We start from the raw sequence: 18,046 nt of genomic DNA, 5'->3' as shown, positions 1-18,046 counted from the left end.
ATTCGCCGTGATCGCCGGCACCAGCCACGGGAAGTGCAGGCGGCAGTGGCGGAGGTGTCGGCGGTTGCTGGAGACGCCGGCGACGGCTGTGGCAGTCGCCGGAGGCGGCCGTGGCGGCTGGAGACGCCGGCTGCTGCTGGAGGAAGCGACACAGGAGGAGGAGGCTGCGCTGGACGCCATACGCGACGGCTGTGCTCGGTTTCTCCCTGGCAGCGGTGCAAACGCCCTCTCCTAGGCGGCGTCGATGGCGTGAGACCTGAGGAAAGGGGTGGAGGAGAGGAGGAGGAGAGAGGCCGGCACTGGCGTCGGCGCTGGCAGAGCATGTAAAAGGAAGCAGCCCCTATCCTGGCGACGGCTCCCTGCACGAACCCGTCCCCTCCCTCCTGATGACGGAGCAGGAGTGAAGAGGTGATAAGGGAGAGGAGGAGGATAACTCCGGCGGTTTCGTCGATCGCCGACGAAGGGCGTGAGAGGGGTAAACCCGAGCACTGTGAACAGTGCTTAAAAGCACTCAAACCCCTAAATGCGTGAAAAGACGAAAATGCCCTCCCTTCTCTCCTTATTTACTCCCATGTCCTCAACTACATCCGGATCAATCTCTTTAGTGTTTTCGAAGCAATTCGATATCTTTTGGCAATTGTGGTCATGCATGTTAAAATGCATTAGTAACATAATTTTAATATAAAACATTTTGATGATAGGAAAAACAATATTTTATACAATAGATGAGGGAGTTTTAATTAAGCAATTTCAAACAGGGAGACTTAAATTTAGAAGTGTTTCAGTTCCCTCGACGATTCCCCCAAAATGAAAGAATTTCTTTCTTGCTCACTTTTCTCCTTCCGTCAACCACAGCCTTAAAAAACAGGCCATCTCTAATAGATCTATGTACATTTACCCATATTTTTTTTCATATGTTAAATGTCCTTTAACAGAGCATTTTTCTTTTTCAACCAAGATAATTAGGAAGAGAGTTTTCCTTGTCTGTTTGATGCTCAATCTCTAATTTCACCTGAACGATCTTCTAAAGGAGTTTGATCAAGAGAATCCTCTGTTGGTCTGTTGTCACTCGACAATTCAGCAGTCTCATCAATCTTCGAATCATCCAGGGCCAACGTTGCTATTTCAGTTGTTTCTTCACCTAGGAGGATTTCAGTGGTTTCATAAGTTTCGGATTGATCCAGAATCCCTGACACCGTTGTTTCACTTATGGCTGTTTCTTCACCGGGTTGCTCAGCAGTTTCATCAACTTTGTAATAAACCTGACATGAACATAAGGCATGAAGAGAAGGGTATAGCAAAATTACTTTGCAGTAAGAGAACCAAGCCTCAGATTGAGGCTACTGTACCGTGCAAGTGCGGGCAGGGGATAGGATTTGGAACGAGTTGGGACGGTTGTTGAAGTTTGTTTCAGGGACTCCTGGAATTCCTTCAGGAGTTGTAAAATGGTCTACATCATGGCCAACCTGCAAAGAGGGGCAAAGTAAGTTTGTACAAAGATTAGTTTAAGCTCAGATCTTTGGCTTGAAGATATTCGCAGATACTAATTTTAGACTACTATTGTCACTGTGAAAAGTGAATGTCCCACATGCAATGGCATGACTAGCTGTTCCAGAACAACTACAACTCAGGAAGTAAATGTAGCTTGTGTAACAATATCACTTATGAACATGGCATCTTACTCGTCCATGTCCGCCAAATTCCGGAGCATCACTATCGAGTGCGACCCTGTATTTCCCCGGCAAATCACAGCCAACCTTATATCTGCAAAGTAAGAAAAGGCTAGTACTGGTCCATATCTCAACAAAACTTATCATGTTAATGAGACAGTTACCCGCTATAGGTGTTCTCTGGATGGAAATTGAACACAAAAACCAAATCTCCACGCTCAAAGACGATAACCTAACATGGATAAACAACTGCGTAGTTTCAAACTGTAAAATTGTTGAGAAGAAGCAATTGACCAGTCTCATCAACAGGTCTTTTAGTATAAACTTGATTTAAATGAAAACACAAGAACAAAAAGGAATGATCAACAGGTCAATTTCATTTTTGGATACAACCTGAGTGTAATTTATGTGTGTACTTTAGGCTAGTAGCTAAAAACATATAAACATATTACATTTTGAGGTTAATTGTTTAAGGACCATGAAAAAATAATTGGCATTTGGCCCAGGAGTGTAATTAGATGATCAATACAAAACATCAAAAATCCCTGTGAGTTTTAAGCCAACACGAATTTTGTTTTCAATCAAATTTGATGAAGGATGTATCACTGGTAAGATTGAAACATCTTAAATCATTTTTAATTACCTTAATTAGAATTCACATCTTACTACCAAGACAAGCAAATATAAATAAATTCTAATTTTCAAATAAGAGTGGCATGCCTATCAGGAAAAAAAAAATACTATTTTTCTCTTTAAGATGAGCTGAATATAGCTCAACTCTTATTCATAACTGTTTTACAAGTACAGGTTTCTCAAGTTATCAAGAATCATGAATTTAATAATTGAATAGTTGTGATTATATATAGGTTATGCCCGGTTAAAGGAAATGGAACATACTGGAATGGTAATACGAATGAGAATGTAATGACATGTGGAATGATCTATTCAATTCAGATATTTGGTTCCATTAATTAATGAAATGATATGTAGAATTATTTATTGTATTCCCATTTAAACCTTAAAATTGATAGGTAATATTGTGTTTTGTAGCGGTGATTACCCAATTCAAGCTCTTAAACCATAGCACAGATGGAATGACTTCACCATCCCACTAGAGTGCATCGAAAGATTGAACGAAATCACAAGGAATAATTCATTCCATTCCCTTTCCTTACCTCGACCGAACATATTATAAAAATCCAATCATCATTAACTTGCAATAAGAAATAGGAAGTTTAGTATTTAGCTTTTCCTTAATGCAGCTCCACTAAATCATAAGATTCAAAAGAACCTGCTTCTTCACTAGTTTGGAGTTGAAATAAAATCCAGAGAATGGAAAATTGAGATGCTTAGGTTTCAAAGGTTTGGGAAGTGATACGGATAAAAATGAATAATTAGAAACATATAAAAATCTTCAAAACCTGTGGATAGGCAAACAAATCTGGAAGAACTATCAGAATACAGTTTCATTGGAAAACACCAACTCTGAAACTTAGTCAGATGAGTAGATTACCCCAATTACCCTATCTGCATATTGGAAAGTACCACATATCCATCCCAACAAGGTATGAGACCACAAATAATACTTATTTATGTACTAATCAACACCTGAGTCACAGACTACATGCTGAGATACATAGTATCTTGGGCTAAGAGGAAAAATTCAGTACATTAAACCTTGTCAAATCAAATTGCTTAGCCACAATTGATTTTTCTAAAGATTTGTCATTTTCAAGGATGTGGTAATTAATTTTATCCAAGGTAATTAATCTTATAGATAATTACCAATTTTATCAAGGGTGATTAAGCTTATAGATTGATACTAGTGTCAGCGCCACAAACATTTGAATTAGATGTGAGCACATCTGAAAATCTTATTCTTGGGCATGGCAAGTTAATGACTCTCCAAGTTTAGCTAGAATAACCAAGAAAAGAGTTTTTATGTCATAAAAGTTGGGCATACAACACTGGAGAGAGTGTATAAGATTGAATTCAACATTTGACAGAACAAATGAAATCCTAAATGCGATTCTTCATGCAAAGGTTGAAGTCTAGAGGATTAAGAGAGTAATACAGGAAAAAAAATCAATAAAAGACATACTGACCTTATCTTCTTCAGATGTGCTACTCACAATCTGCTTTGTTGATGCAAGGAAGTGAAATCTATCATCAAGCAAATTCATTGCTCTATCAAAGGCATTCATGTGCTGTTTTGATGTCAAAACATAATATATATTTGGTCAACTATTTGAGAGTAACAAATCAAAAGAAACACAAATAGAGGGCGTGTCTTACACGTAAATATATAATAATGTTTCCATTTTAACAATTCATGCAAAATTTATGAAGAGGAATCTAAATGTCAATGTAGAAGCAATCCATTATTTTTAAGTGGTTTATTATTTCTAAGAAATAATATGGAAATTTCTTTGGTGTATATAGATAAATGAATGTGGAAACTAATAGCTTTTGGGAATGAGAAGTGAATAATAAATTATCTCTATAATGAAAAACCATATAATGAATGAAGTTTAAGGAATTTGTACAGTTCCAGTAAGACGCTTCATGATAATGATAGAAAATTAAAGAGTATAACATGCCCCTAAAAAATATTGCTATGCACATGAATAAAAGGCATTCATAATGGATGGTTTCACGAATGAGATTACTAGAATCACAGTAAAATGTAGACAATAAAGTAGCTTAGATGATAAATAAGATGTTCAAAAACCTTGTATCTTAGGTGATCAGTGTCCACAAGGTTCCACTGGCGTCTACACTTATCATAGCTCCAACCATTGCCTTCCCTTGGGAAGTCAATCCATTCCGGATGGCCAAACTACAAAATCCTATCAGATTTAGATGATGCCGTAAAGTAAAGGATTATAAACTATCATGAACTAAATACTGATAATGTCACATTTGTAATAATTAAGAAACAATTACATAAACAAATAAAAAATATTAGAAATCAAAAACAGGACATAACTTTTGTCCATGGGAGCAAAGTAAAGATTCATCACAGTTTGCATTAAAAAAATGCATGACATAAATTTTAGTGGATACAAACATTTCTGCCTCTTTATTTAGAATTGCATCTGAAGCCAATCGAATTGAATTTCAAAGTAAAAAAGTACATTATATAAAATCTTTAAAACCAAAATTAATGTTACTAAATTTGATATTTTTATCATTTAGAATTGCTTCATGATTGAAAATACTGCAATGGTGAAAAGCTTGTCTTCCATTATCTTTCAAGATGATTGGGCCATTGATTCCAATTTTTGTGACCATCTTATCACTGATAAGTCTAAATTCATTTGCCTAAGATGTTATATATATATATATAATCAACCAATGTCACAATCGATCAAGTGCAGAAAGGAGTGTCAGTGTCCAATCTAATAAGTGAAACATATCGCACTTTGTGTATTACGTACCATTTACAAAGAAAAATCACTCCATTGCTAATCTGATTGATGTCAGTCAATATTTCCTTTGGCATCAAAAATGTAAAATTTTGAAGGAAAAAGGCCTTTTCCTTAAAAATCTCTAGGTAGTCTTCTCTTATGCTGGTTTAGTAATCTTTGTATGTTCAATAATGACGGCATATGTGAATGTTGAGAATATGTCAAGCAATTGTTTGATCATTCTCTTTCACAATATATTGTTCAGTTATGGTACTTTCATGCTGTCCAGAATTTCAATGATAGAACCATAAAGAATCATGATCTATTACCTCATTTCCCATGAAATTTAGGTAGCCTTCACCACCCAGCGCCATAGTTATGAAGTGAATCATCTGCATGTTTTCATAGGGGATGACAAGTAATGGACATAAAGAAAAACAAGAACTACACTAACTGCCTTAGAAATTATTCTACTAACAGTGAACGATGTACAAGGAACATCATAACAAGGGCATAGAAATGTCCTTTATGTGCATGAGAGATATAGTTCCAAGCTTCAAAACAAACCTTGTGTAGTGAAATTCCTCGATCAATGAGAGGCGAAGCAGGTTTCAAATTGGACATGCCTGAATACATCTCCTTGTCCATTAGAAGGAAGGAAATTGTTTTGTCCCCCACAATGGCCTAAAAATGGGCAAGAAGAATATCATAAGTATTAAAACATGCTAGTGAATCACTAGTTCATATTCAAATCCGTTCAAGCTATTAAATGGCCATACCTCACTTGAAGGATATGCTAGTCTTGGTATGAATATGGGACACGAGTATAGCGCGTAAGGGTCAAATGCAACAAATTATCAAGTGACAACATACAGTCAATGTAATCTAACTGTCAGACATAACATACCCTTACCAGGGCAATTCATGCCAACATATGTTTGGGTGTCACCAAAGACATCAAGTAATAGAGACTATAGGCTGAAGGTTATTTATCTGAATTACTCTGTCCAAATGTTTGTCAAGACTCTAGTATCTTAAAGGCCTTAAATTCTGTAAATTTTGCTGTCTAGATGCAACATAAAATTGAGTAAAGGATGTCAGTTCATAGTGTCAATTGTAAGCACAAGACACAGTGTCGTTATGACATTCAACAAAGTGACAAATTTCAGTTTAGATCATGTTTCAGTATCACCAAGCTTAGATACCATAGATCGGAGAAAGTATTTAGTGTATGGGGCTTCATCATTGCCTAGGCATGTACACTGGCAAAGACAAGTGTCCACTATGCCTGCAATGTAATGGCAATATAAAATGACTAAATAACAGCCACAATCAAATTAAGATCTGGTAGATCCATGAGATAGCATTTTCCCATTGAAGATTGGACTGTTCATGCATTTATTTCATCTTTGTTCATTTTACTATATAAAACCATTGCTATAGATTTTTTTTTCCTTTTGTGTGTGTTGAGATGAACTCTTTGGTACAGAATGTCTTTCCTTTTTGCATGAATTTGTTAGCTTCTTAAGGGGGAAGGGTGTGATTTAGTCATCTGGGCTTCTTTATTCAACCTGCAGATGTTAAAAAAGGAAGGGGACTGCAATACATAAACATTTTTTTTTATTTAGAAGTATTTTCTCACTTGCCATAGGCCAAAAACAGTTCCAAGTGTCATACTCATACAAACAATAACAACATATAAATAAACTTCTTTAGTACTTAAGATTTACCTGATCATGACTCTCTGCATATGCTATGCACTTTTCAGTATATCGCCTGTTTGTTAAGCTCCAAGCAATGTCTTTCATTGACCATTTAATATCTATTTTATTCTTCAAGTAATCGATCCACTTGTCAGGGATTGCCATGGCCAAACGATAGTCAAAACCTACTCCACCTTCGTAGACCGGTAGACATAGAGCTGGCATACCAGAAACATCTTCGGCAATAATAGTGGCATCTGGCAAAACCTTGTGCACCAAGCGGTTTGCAAGCATCATGTAAACAACCGCATCCACATCGGTAGCCTCACTGAAATACTCACTGTAGTTTCCAGTGAATGCCATGTTAATTCCATGATGATGGTAGAGCATTGAAGTCACACCATCAAATCGGAAGCCATCAAACTTGAACTCATCCAACCACCATCTTAAGTTTGATAAAAGAAAGCGTAGAACTTCCCAATTAGCATAGTTAAATAATCGGCTATCCCATAGCTTATGATAACCCCTTTCTCCAGTATGGAAGTATGATTCTTGAGTGCTTTGTCCAACATCAAACCCATTAAGACCATCTGTGACATTGTTGCTAGCATGGCTGTGAACGACATCCATCAGAACTCGTATTCCTAAACCATGGGCTTTGTCTATAAGATACTTGAGATCCTCTGGTGTCCCAGATCTACTACTTACAGCAAAAAAGTTGGTAACATGGTAACCAAAAGATCCATAGTAAGAGTGTTCCATGATAGCCATTAACTGAACCATGTTATAATTATTTGCTCGAATACGAGGTAAGACATTATCCGCAAATTCCCTGTAAGTGCTTACACGTGGTTCAGGGCCACTCATCCCAACATGAGCTTCGTAGATCCTTGGAGCAGCAGGTTTTGGAGGTCGAGGATGCTTGAATACATACCTGCAAAGTACATAGAAAGTCAAGAGAAAGGTGACCAGAATCCTTTTGGGCAAATATTTCTGACCTTTCTGAAGGTGGTGGATCCCAATAAACCCCATCATAAGGAGCAGCAAACCTAGTAGGGTCAAGAGTAGCAAATCTAATCCATGCTGGAATCCTGTCAACCCAAATCCCATTGCCATGTTTGAACCGAAATTTGATTCTGGAATTGTGTGGAATGGATGGGATGCCTCCAGAGTCTGGAATTCTAATTGTCCATATCCCAAATTCGTTTCTTTCCATTTTGTGGTTGGACCCATCCCAACCATTAAAATCTCCAATAACTTGTGCTTCTCTGGATCAGAAAAAAAATAAAGAAAAAGCAATTATCAACTTTTGTTTGTGCAGTGTGCAAGTTAGTTGAATGACAGGATCAATTTTCTCAGTCATGTTTGAAGCCAAAATTCTATCTATTTCAAGTTCAAAGTGACTGTTCTACCTGTGCATCCAGATACTCAACCAGAAAAATAATCACCTTCTCACACATATTATTCATGAACAACGGATACACTTTTATATAATGAGAATTAATAAAAAAAGGAAAAAAATAATTACAGAAAGAAAAAACTATTCTACCAAAAATAAATTATTCTCAATCTAATTGATTATATCCTTTTTCACAAATGATTTGATTAACTATCCGAAAAGGAAAGATTTGATTATTTTCTACACTCCCCCTCAAACTTGGTTGTAGATATTGATGAGACCAAGCTTGCCTTCAAGAAACTTATGAGCTTGTTCAGATAATCCTTTTGTAAGAAGATCGGTTAGTTGGAGAGATGTAGAAATCTACTCAATACTAATAATGCCTTCATCCACCTTTTCCTTGATAAAATGACGATCAACCTCAACATGTTTACTCTGATCGTGATGAACTCAGTTGTGAGCTATACTAATGGCTGACTTATTATCACAATGAAGTAGCATACTATCTTCAAACTGAATTTTTAAGTCTTGCATCACTCTTTTGTTCCAGATGAATTCACAAATTCCATAAGGCATAGCTTTGTATTCCGCTTTATCAATACTTCTTGCAACCACAGATTATTTGTTGCTACATCATATCATTAAATTCCCCAATACTATCGTGCAATAATCAGATGTTGACTTTCTATCATCAATTGATCCTGCCCAATTTACATCAATGTATGCACACTCTTCTATCCTCAGTTTTTGCAAAGAACAGGCCATTCCCATGAGATTGTTTTATATATCTCAAGATTTTGTATACTGCATTCAGATGAGTGCATATATTGACTTACTAGGCTAACAAAGGCAACATTTAGGCGTGTATGTAAGAGATAGATGAGTTTTCCAACATGCCGCTAATAACTATCTTTGTCGACTGGGATTTCTTCAAATATTTTTCTCTTATTCCCTAACTCAATTGGTGTGTTACTTGGCTTACATCCCAACATACCAGTTTTCTTCAACAGATCTAAAGTGTAATTCCTTTGAGGCTAAAATACCCTTTTTTATTTCGAGCAATCTCCATTCCCAAAATATATCTTAGTGTTTCAAGATCTTTGACTTCAAATTCTTGTGCCAACATTTTCTTGATTTCTTCCAATTCTTTATTGTCATTTCCATTGATGATAAAGAATGGTGATCTTTCCTTTATCATAGTGTTTCACAAATAGTGTATGATCTGCTTGTCCTTGAATATATCCAAAGTTCTTGATTACCATGGAGAATAGATTGAACCAGGCACGAGGCGATTGTTTTAAACTATAGAGAGATTTGTTGAGCTTGCATACAATTTTACTAACCAAATTTTCTTCTGGAGACTGATTCATATAAACCTCATCTTCAAGCTCTCTTGAGAAAAATATTTTTTATATCAAGTTGATGTAAGGGCCAATCTAGATTAACCGCCAATAATAAAAGAATTCTGACCATATTAAGTTTGGCAACAGGAGCAAAAGTCTCAATCTCATAGGTTTGAGTAAAGCCTCTAGCCACTAGACGAGTCTTGTTTCTTTCAATTGAACCATCAACCTTGTACTTAATGTGAAAACTCATTTGCAATCAATGACACTTTTTCCTTGTGGTAATTTTACCAAATTCCATGTATTATTTTGTTTGAGAGCATGCATTTCTTCAAGAATGGCAGTTTTCCATTAAGGAATAGCTAATGCCTCAATGGCCGACCAGGGAATCAATTCACTAGACAACTTTGAAGAGAAAGCATGAAATGCGGAGGACAAATTTGAAAAAGAGATAATGTTTGGAATGGGATATTTGATATGGGATCAGACACCCTTTTTGAATGCAATTGATACATCAAGATCACGAAATGTACCCGACTTGTTAGAGGATTCTACCATCGGTTCATCTTCTTGGCAGTGGATAAAATTCACAATTTCTTCATAAGCTTGAGAAATTTTTCTCCTTGAATAAACTAGGATTATTTGGATTTTAACTCGATACTCCCCCTGTTTCACTAATTTGCAGACCGACTTGGATACAATCAGACATGGAGGGAGATATGGTGTCCAAATTAACACAAAGGATAGGAAGGGTATCTTCATCATCATTTGAGGGCATTCCATGGCTGCCACAGCTGTCACCACGCTCATATGGTGTGACACGACCAAGCCATGTCAGCTTTGGAGATCACGTGTGGTGTGACACAACTAGGTTGTGTCGGGTTCTGGAGATCACCACAACCATGTGGTGTGACACGGCCAGGCCGTGTCAAGCTCTGGAAATCACTATGGTCATGATGTGACACAGCTAGGCCGTGACACACTCTGGTTCTCCTCTTCCACCAACTTCAAAATTTCATCATCCTTTCCCTCTTGCGAGAAATATGGGGTACCTTCAAAAAAAGGTGATATTGCAAGTAACATATGTCTTCTTTGTATGTGGACAATTACATCGATAACCTTTTTGAGTAGAAGAATACCTACCTAACAAAGACAATTTTAAGAGCTCGAGGGTCATGTTTGTTGCGCTTATGGGCATGGATAAGCACAAAGGCTCTATATTCAAATGTCTTCAAAGGTAGATTATTAAAGCTGAAAATTTTGTGGCTATGTTTGGGTGAAAAAAAACAAAGGTGTGGCAAAGTTTATGGAACGATTAGGGAGACGATTGATAAGATACGTAGCAGTGAGGATTGCATCGCCTCATAAATATTCTGGAACATGCATGGTAAACATAAGGGCATGAGTAACCTCCAGCAAATGACGTTTTTTACGTTCATAAACTCCATTTTGTTGTGAATTATCGACACAAGAGCTTTGTTGAACAATTCCATTTTCTACTAAATAGTCACCTAAAATGACATTAAAATATTCTTTGCCATTATCAGTTAGAAGAATTTGGATATTTGTTTGGAATTGAATCCGGATCATTTTGTGGAAAGCTTTGAAGATGTTACTAGTTTCATAGTTGTCTTTAAGAAGGTAAACCCAAGTAATCCATGTATGATCATCAATAAATGAGATAAATCATCTTTTCCCACGAGAGGTATGAATTTGTAAAGCACCCCATATATCACTATGAATTAATGAAAATAGAGCAGATGGTTTATATCGTTTGGGAGAGAAATGGATGCGGGTATGCTTGGCTAGTTGACACACTTGACAATTAAAAGATAAAGTATCTTATTAGTAAACAATGATGGAAACAAACGTTTCAAGTAACCAAAACAAGGATAACCAAGACGAGCATGCCAAGACATTATTTCCCTATCATTAAAATCAGAAAAAAAGAACACAAGACACCAAAGATTGACTCTTTTTATCCTCGAAGTAATAAAGACCTTCATGAATTCTAGCATTGTCAATCATCTTCCCTCATAGTAGGTCCAGAAAATGACACAACAAAGCTAAGAATTTAGCAAAACAATGATTATCAAGGGTGACTTTTCTGACAAAAATTAGATTGCATTTTAGAGCAAGTACATGAAAAACATATTTTAGAATGATATGCTAAGATAATCGAATATCGCCTATGCTTAATAATCCATCAACAATCCTAATAGTGATAATACAACAACAACAACCAAGCCTTTTCCCACTAGGTGGGGTCGGCCCTAATAGTGATAATAGGAGGGAAAAAAAATATTCAAGTCACCTGTCATATGGTCAGAGGCCCCAGAATCAATGAGGGTCATTTAGTTGAAGAATTTATAATATTGTTCAATCTGTTCTTTGGTAAAGGGAGCAGGATCCGGAGACAACAAGTTTTCTTGGCTCGATTGAGTTTGAAATCCACGACCTTCATTTTTTTTTCCGTGATTGCCAGTTTGATGGTTTCCCATATATTCCCCAACATTTATCCTTGGAGTGCCTTAGCCGGTTGCCATGTTCAAACCAAAGACATTTATTTTAATATTGATTTGGCATGGAATTTTATGCAAACCAAAGCTGAAATGTGTGGTGTAATGACCTCATCAATAAGCATAGCCTTGCGACAAGCTTCTTCCCGCCTGACTTCCGTGAAGGCTTCTTCAAGAGAAATGGGTCATGTGCAACAATACAACCGCGTATCCCATCCAAATTATGATTAAGACCCGCCAAAAAATCAAACACATGCTCCTTTTCAATATTGTGGCGAATTTTGACACTATAGTCAATGCACAAATCTTTTTCAAAGAATAGATCAACTTCTTACCAAAGATCTTGAAGATTAGAGAAGTACTGTGTCACCAAATTTCAACCTTGTTCAAATCTTTCAACTTTGATTGTAACTCAAAAATCTGAGAAATATTGCCGAGATTAGAATACATCTTCCGAGCCACGTCCCACACCTCGTTAGCTGTCTTGAACTAGAGATACTTGATGGGGCTAAGAAGAGTCGCCTGTAAGATAACCCAACATCCCTCTGCTACGAATAACTGTCTTTACTAACTGTGCCCATTGCAAATATTATGTTCGTTCATGTTGGAGCAATCCCGAAGATCCGGTGTGACCATGTGTTTTGATGTTTGGGGTGAAGGGTTTAAATTAAGTTTACCCTTGTTATTTGATATGTATATGTGAATGTGCAAATTTGCAAGATACACATATGACTCAGCTTGATGGCTTCGGGTATAGTGAAGAATGGAGCATCCGTGAGACCATGGACAAGGCAGCAAGGACAAAAGTTTAGAGAAGCACACTTCGAGGCATACACGAAGGATTGCATTGGGACAAGCCGCGGGCTTGAATGCATCCGAGGGACGAGAGCCAAAGGAAGAAGGCTTGAAGGCAAGAGATCAAGGCTGCAAGGAAGGGTCAAGTGAGTCGTGAGGGTACGAGTGCATGAAAGATTGTACTCAGGGTAAAATCACAGGGGTTACTGTAGCAGTCGACTAGTGCACTGTAGCAGTCGACTGGTGCACTGTAGCAGTCGACTAGAAAAGAGTCGTTCGCAGAATCGCAACTTCTATGGAGTACCGTTGGGCTGGCACTAATCGACTGGTGTAAGGACCAATCGACCGGTAATAGTAAAACAACAAGGTTGTTTCTTCCCAAGCTCTATAAAATGAAACTTGAGATGGCTGGCCAAGGTGACGAAATTAAACTTGGTTAAAACTTAATTAGTAGTCACCAAAGTCTCAAGTGTTCATTGTCTTCTAAGAGGTCTTGGTAAAAGTTGTGGTGAGGTTTCTCCACCCACAAGGAGATTTGAGATAGCCGGAGTTTACCAAGGGCTAATCCACCGACGGATAGGGATCGCCCACCTTACGGACGTGAAGTAGGAGCCCTAATCTCCGAACCACGTACATTGGCCTGTAACGGTTTGCTTATTCTTTCTTATTATCTTTAACTTTCTACTTGCTTTGTTTGTATTTCCGCTTGCGTATTAACATTGTAGAAAGAAGCAATCGACTTAGGGGTGACGTCTATTCAACCCCCCTTCTAGCCGGTCATCCGATCCCCAACAGTTCAACTTGTGGGTCATAATTTGCAAAGATGAAATGTCGCTTCTGGAAAAAGAAGAGATAGCGATTGAGGTTTTTTCACTCAGAGACTAAGTGGAAGAATTGGTGGACATGGTGGTTGTCTTCGGAGAAGAAGACTCACACGTGTTTGTTTACAGAGAGGAACCTTGCTCTAATACCATGTAAAAAATATTCTCACATATATTATTCATGAACAACGGATACACTTTTATACAATGAGAATTAATAAAAAAGTAAAAGAATAATTAAAGAAAGAAAAAATTATTCTACCAAAAACATTTATTCTCAATCAAATCAATCTAATTGATTATATCCTTTTTCCCCAATGATTTGATTGACTCTCCAAAAAGGAAATATTTAATTATTTTCTACACATTGTGCTGAATTAGGAGCCATATCCTTATCATGTATTGAACAAACTTGATACCCTTGGTTTCTTCTAATTTTTCTTGCTGAACACTTCAGCATTATCACACAGACAACACAGCTTGGTAATCAGGTGCCAGGGAGAAAGTGCGTCCACAACTAGAATGACACACAAGAAAGGTGGAGATAGCATAGCCAATAACGTGTGAAACACTAATTCGAATAATTAAACTCTCCATTGCTGAACAGAGATTAGGTTCACTACCCACTTCCAAAAAGAAAAAGTGATGTGCCTAGGCTATTATTGAAAATGTAAATCAAGGGCAAATTGTTCTCCAACCAGGATACTTCTTCTTTAGTTTTACTCAAATTCTCCATCACAAATGCACTTCAAGAAGTGCAATAAATGAAGAATCTTCAGTTATTCAAGATGGCATTAAAGAGAAAAGCTCGAAGACTCACTGTGCAGCTGGAGCCCATTCACGGTAGACAATACTATCTTGTTCTCTGTTGAATCCAAACTTGAGGTAGCCTTGGAAAGACAAGAAAATATAAAGGACAAATTGTGCATATCAGGCAATAAGTAAAACTGTTAACAACATATGCTTAATCATGGAAAGCTTACCTTGAGCAAATGCTTCAAGGCTTCCTTCATATTTTTTGATCATTGATTCGGTTTCTACATATTTCTTTGTCCTATAACTGAAATGGTCTTTGAATTTTTCCAATGATGGATCAATTTCAAAAATTCCAAGTTGAACATCTTCAGTGCTAGTCGTCATAGTTTGGTTTTCTTTCACAACAGATGATATTGCAAAATGTCGTTCAGCCTTGTTGGAAAGCCCAAAGAAAGTAAACAATAATTTCAGTAGTTTCCACCTTATAGTCAGTTATATGTTCAAATAGACTGTTAGCAAATATTCCAGCCTATTTGGTTGTTATTGTGACTCAAGTAGTCGTCACCTTGTTGTTCATGTACCATCTTTGCTGATAAAAGAAAGGTAATCTACCAGCAAAACTTGCAGACACATTCGCCACTAATGCTGATTGGCGTCTTGCACAACCATGACAGATTGCGACCTGTTACAATAGGATTATTTAGAGGAAGACATGAAGAGTCAAAATTTATTGAAGATTGAGATTCTTCAAATGATCAAAATAACATTTTTCAAGAAATAGTCAATAAGCAATCTAAAACATTTTAAAACCTTGAACTCCACCAAATTAATCTCAGATTGCCTATCAGTTTATTATGTTAAATGTGCTAATTTATATACATGACCTCAATAAGATTTAGCTCTAGATAGAAGCCATGGGCATATCTTGCATAAACTTTTTGGAAACCATTTTTCCTAACAACCAGATCATGTATGTATAAATCAGTTACATCCTATATGTGACACAAGTAATCTAGAATTTTAGTTAATCCAATTAATTAATTGTCATAAGCAGTCAACTAAAATTGTTACCATTCCCAGTAGATTTTTCTGTATATTATTTATTGATAAAAAGAGTAAGAGAACAATTAGATCATCAAAGAACATAAAAGATTCATTGCTACGAGAGATGCGGAAGAAGACATGTTTCTCAAATACTTTTCTGGATGTAGCAGAGGTACATAATGAGTGACAAGTATTTTAAATTTTAATCTTGAGAAGGAGCTTAGCCAACATGCAGAAAGAACAAAAGTCATAAATGCTTGAGATTAAAGAACAAATATTCTGTAGTCATTTTTGGCTCTAAAGCTAGAAATGCTAAGTCCGATAGTAAAAAAAATTGTGCGATCTTGGTTAGTGAGCTAATTCATGCTTATATAGACAGAACTCTTAATACATGAGTAATGGTAAAGAGACGGGAATTGATGTTTCTGTATTGCCTAAAGCAAGAGACAGTTCATTCTCTTTGTACTAGTTAACCCACGTGAAACCTCAGGATGCTTAAGTTCACGCTATAATTTCCATGTTCCTGATCTTAAAATAGAAAATAGTTTTAAAAAAAAAAACAGGGGAAGTTTGACAACGAGAAATAAACATGCAGAAGGATCATCAGTGCGAATATAGGAGTGAGAATAACTAGGCGCATTTGAAGTGAAATAAACATCAGCAGATTATAGGAGCTTCTCCAAGGACTTTGCGGTGCTACAAACTCATGATTCCCTAAATTTGAATGCTCTAGCAACAAATGGCTAAAGTACTCCATTGTTCTAAGAAGTAGAATCTAGAGAAGGAAAAAAAAAATATTGTTGGCCCAGACAGAAAAACCTATATCACACATTCAGTCTTACCTAGGAAACATAGATGTTCAATACGCTCAAATGAGTCGACATAGCTGAATTTCCAATTCATGCAACTCGAGAACATACAGCACACGTTACCACAAACTCAGACATCAGAAAAACAGAAAGAAGACAAAAAAAAAAAAAATAACAAACTCAGCAATAATAAACTCGCCTCAAGACTGATGAAAACTCGAAGCTCCTTTGGTACCGGAAATTGACTAAAATCTACATTTGCATGGCAAATCGAGGCAAATCAACGAAATAGAGGAAAAGCACGGCCAACTTCGGATCTAACAACATCTGACGAAGCGAAATGACGAGAGAAACCTACGAATCATAATCACAACACGACGATAGCTTAAAGTTCGGAGGAAGCAAAATCACCAGCAAGTAATCAATTTGAGGAGCAATCAAAATGCAAGGAAGTGATCATTGAGGAACAAAAGCGATCGCACCTTGAGAGTTCGGCATGAAGAAGGGAGAGGCAGGAAGAGAGGCGGGGAGGAGGAAGAGCATATGAGCATTTTTCTTCCTCAACTGCTTCGGGAACGTTCGGCTCAGGCCTCAGGCGCCTCTCGCTTCTCTCTCCTGCGATTCTTCACGGCCGTATATTTATCGTTCCTTCTGCATCGGTAAAGCTACCCTTTCAAAATGTACTCGAAAATAATACTAGCCACATACCATCAAGGGACGAAGCCGTATCTGTGGAACCCACCTGGGATTTCGTCATCCCGTGAGGGTAGCAATTGATGTAGGCCTCTCGGATGTGGGTCCGACGATTGCTTGAGCAGTCAGCGAACACGGGATGCTTGTCGTCGGTATTTTGCGGTTTCTGAACCGTCCCAAATCCGTCGCCACCCGACCTTCACCCCTCGACATTTCTATTTGGGCAAAAACAAATGGCCACGCTATCAGCATAAAAATATAGTCTATATTTAAAAAATAAAAAACCATTCATCCTTTTTTTTTTTGTTTAAAAACATTTTTATTGTAATATTATTATAATAACTTTAATAAGAATGCTATAATATAAAGTAATTTTTGATGACATAAATTAAAAAGAATATTTTAAGAGTTTTAACATTATTAGAGAAGCTTTAATTAAGTTTAAATGATTTTAATCAATGTTATAATAATTTTATAACGAGTTTTGACCGAATTGTTAAAAATAAAATTATTTATCTCATAACCAAACTGTTTATAATAATAATAATAAAATAAGAGTATTATTAAAATAAAAATAGCTTTTTTAATATAAATATTTTGGTTGATAATAAAAAAAATCCTTTTAATTTTTTGCCCTTACTATTTCAATTCGCGACATTGCTTTATTTGGGTGGGGTCATTTCTAAAACTTGATGATGCCACGCGTACGGCACAAAATGATTCAGCTATGTTTGCGTGCACAGTAGTAATTTGGGAAATAGCGAAAGTTTTCTCTTTAGTTGTTTTTAATTGGCATCATTTGTTCAGTTGGAACTTGGAAGGGGATTCATTATGATGATCGGTTCATCGTCCAACATTTTTATATTACTATTTATTAATTTATCGAAATTGAAACATCATCCTTAAATATCTTAAAATTTGAGAAAATATTTACACCATTATCAGGGGAATTGGATGGGGTTTAATAATTGATGAAGTGGGCAAAATTAAGCATCTCCAATGTAAGATTTAAGAGATCTATAAAATTTAAAAAATGAATAAAAAGACTTAACACATTATAGATATGAGGTCTAAGGCGTGTAGT

The 18,046-nt window shown here is 36.7% G+C and overlaps 1 protein-coding gene across 2 annotated transcripts; it reads right to left on the bottom strand.

Moving 5' to 3' along the window:
* Positions 1-695: 695 nt before the first annotated feature.
* On the bottom strand, positions 696-16,909 carry LOC122053159 (1,4-alpha-glucan-branching enzyme, chloroplastic/amyloplastic-like). Of its 2 annotated transcripts, XM_042615075.1 has the most exons (15): positions 16,752-16,893; positions 16,469-16,623; positions 14,982-15,098; positions 14,644-14,848; positions 14,481-14,550; positions 7,782-8,051; positions 6,811-7,717; positions 5,648-5,764; positions 5,410-5,472; positions 4,402-4,509; positions 3,776-3,877; positions 1,835-1,902; positions 1,683-1,764; positions 1,350-1,466; positions 696-1,262 (listed from the first exon to the last, which is right to left on the bottom strand). In XM_042615075.1, the coding sequence occupies exons 3-15, from the start codon at positions 14,991-14,993 to the stop codon at positions 996-998; spliced, it is 2,388 nt and encodes a 795-aa protein (XP_042471009.1). In that variant the 5' UTR covers positions 14,994-15,098; positions 16,469-16,623; positions 16,752-16,893; the 3' UTR covers positions 696-995. The 2 variants fall into 2 exon arrangements, with proteins under 2 accessions (XP_042471009.1, XP_042471007.1); XM_042615073.1 differs by lacking the exon at positions 16,469-16,623 and having other exon boundaries at positions 16,752-16,909.
* Between the last annotated feature and the right edge of the window lie 1,137 nt (positions 16,910-18,046).

This window comes from Zingiber officinale, chromosome 3A, assembly GCF_018446385.1.
Source record: "Zingiber officinale cultivar Zhangliang chromosome 3A, Zo_v1.1, whole genome shotgun sequence".
NCBI classification, from domain to species: Eukaryota; Viridiplantae; Streptophyta; class Magnoliopsida; order Zingiberales; family Zingiberaceae; genus Zingiber; species Zingiber officinale.
Note: the sequence above shows the minus strand (reverse complement) of the source record. Positions and strands in the feature narration are given on the sequence as shown.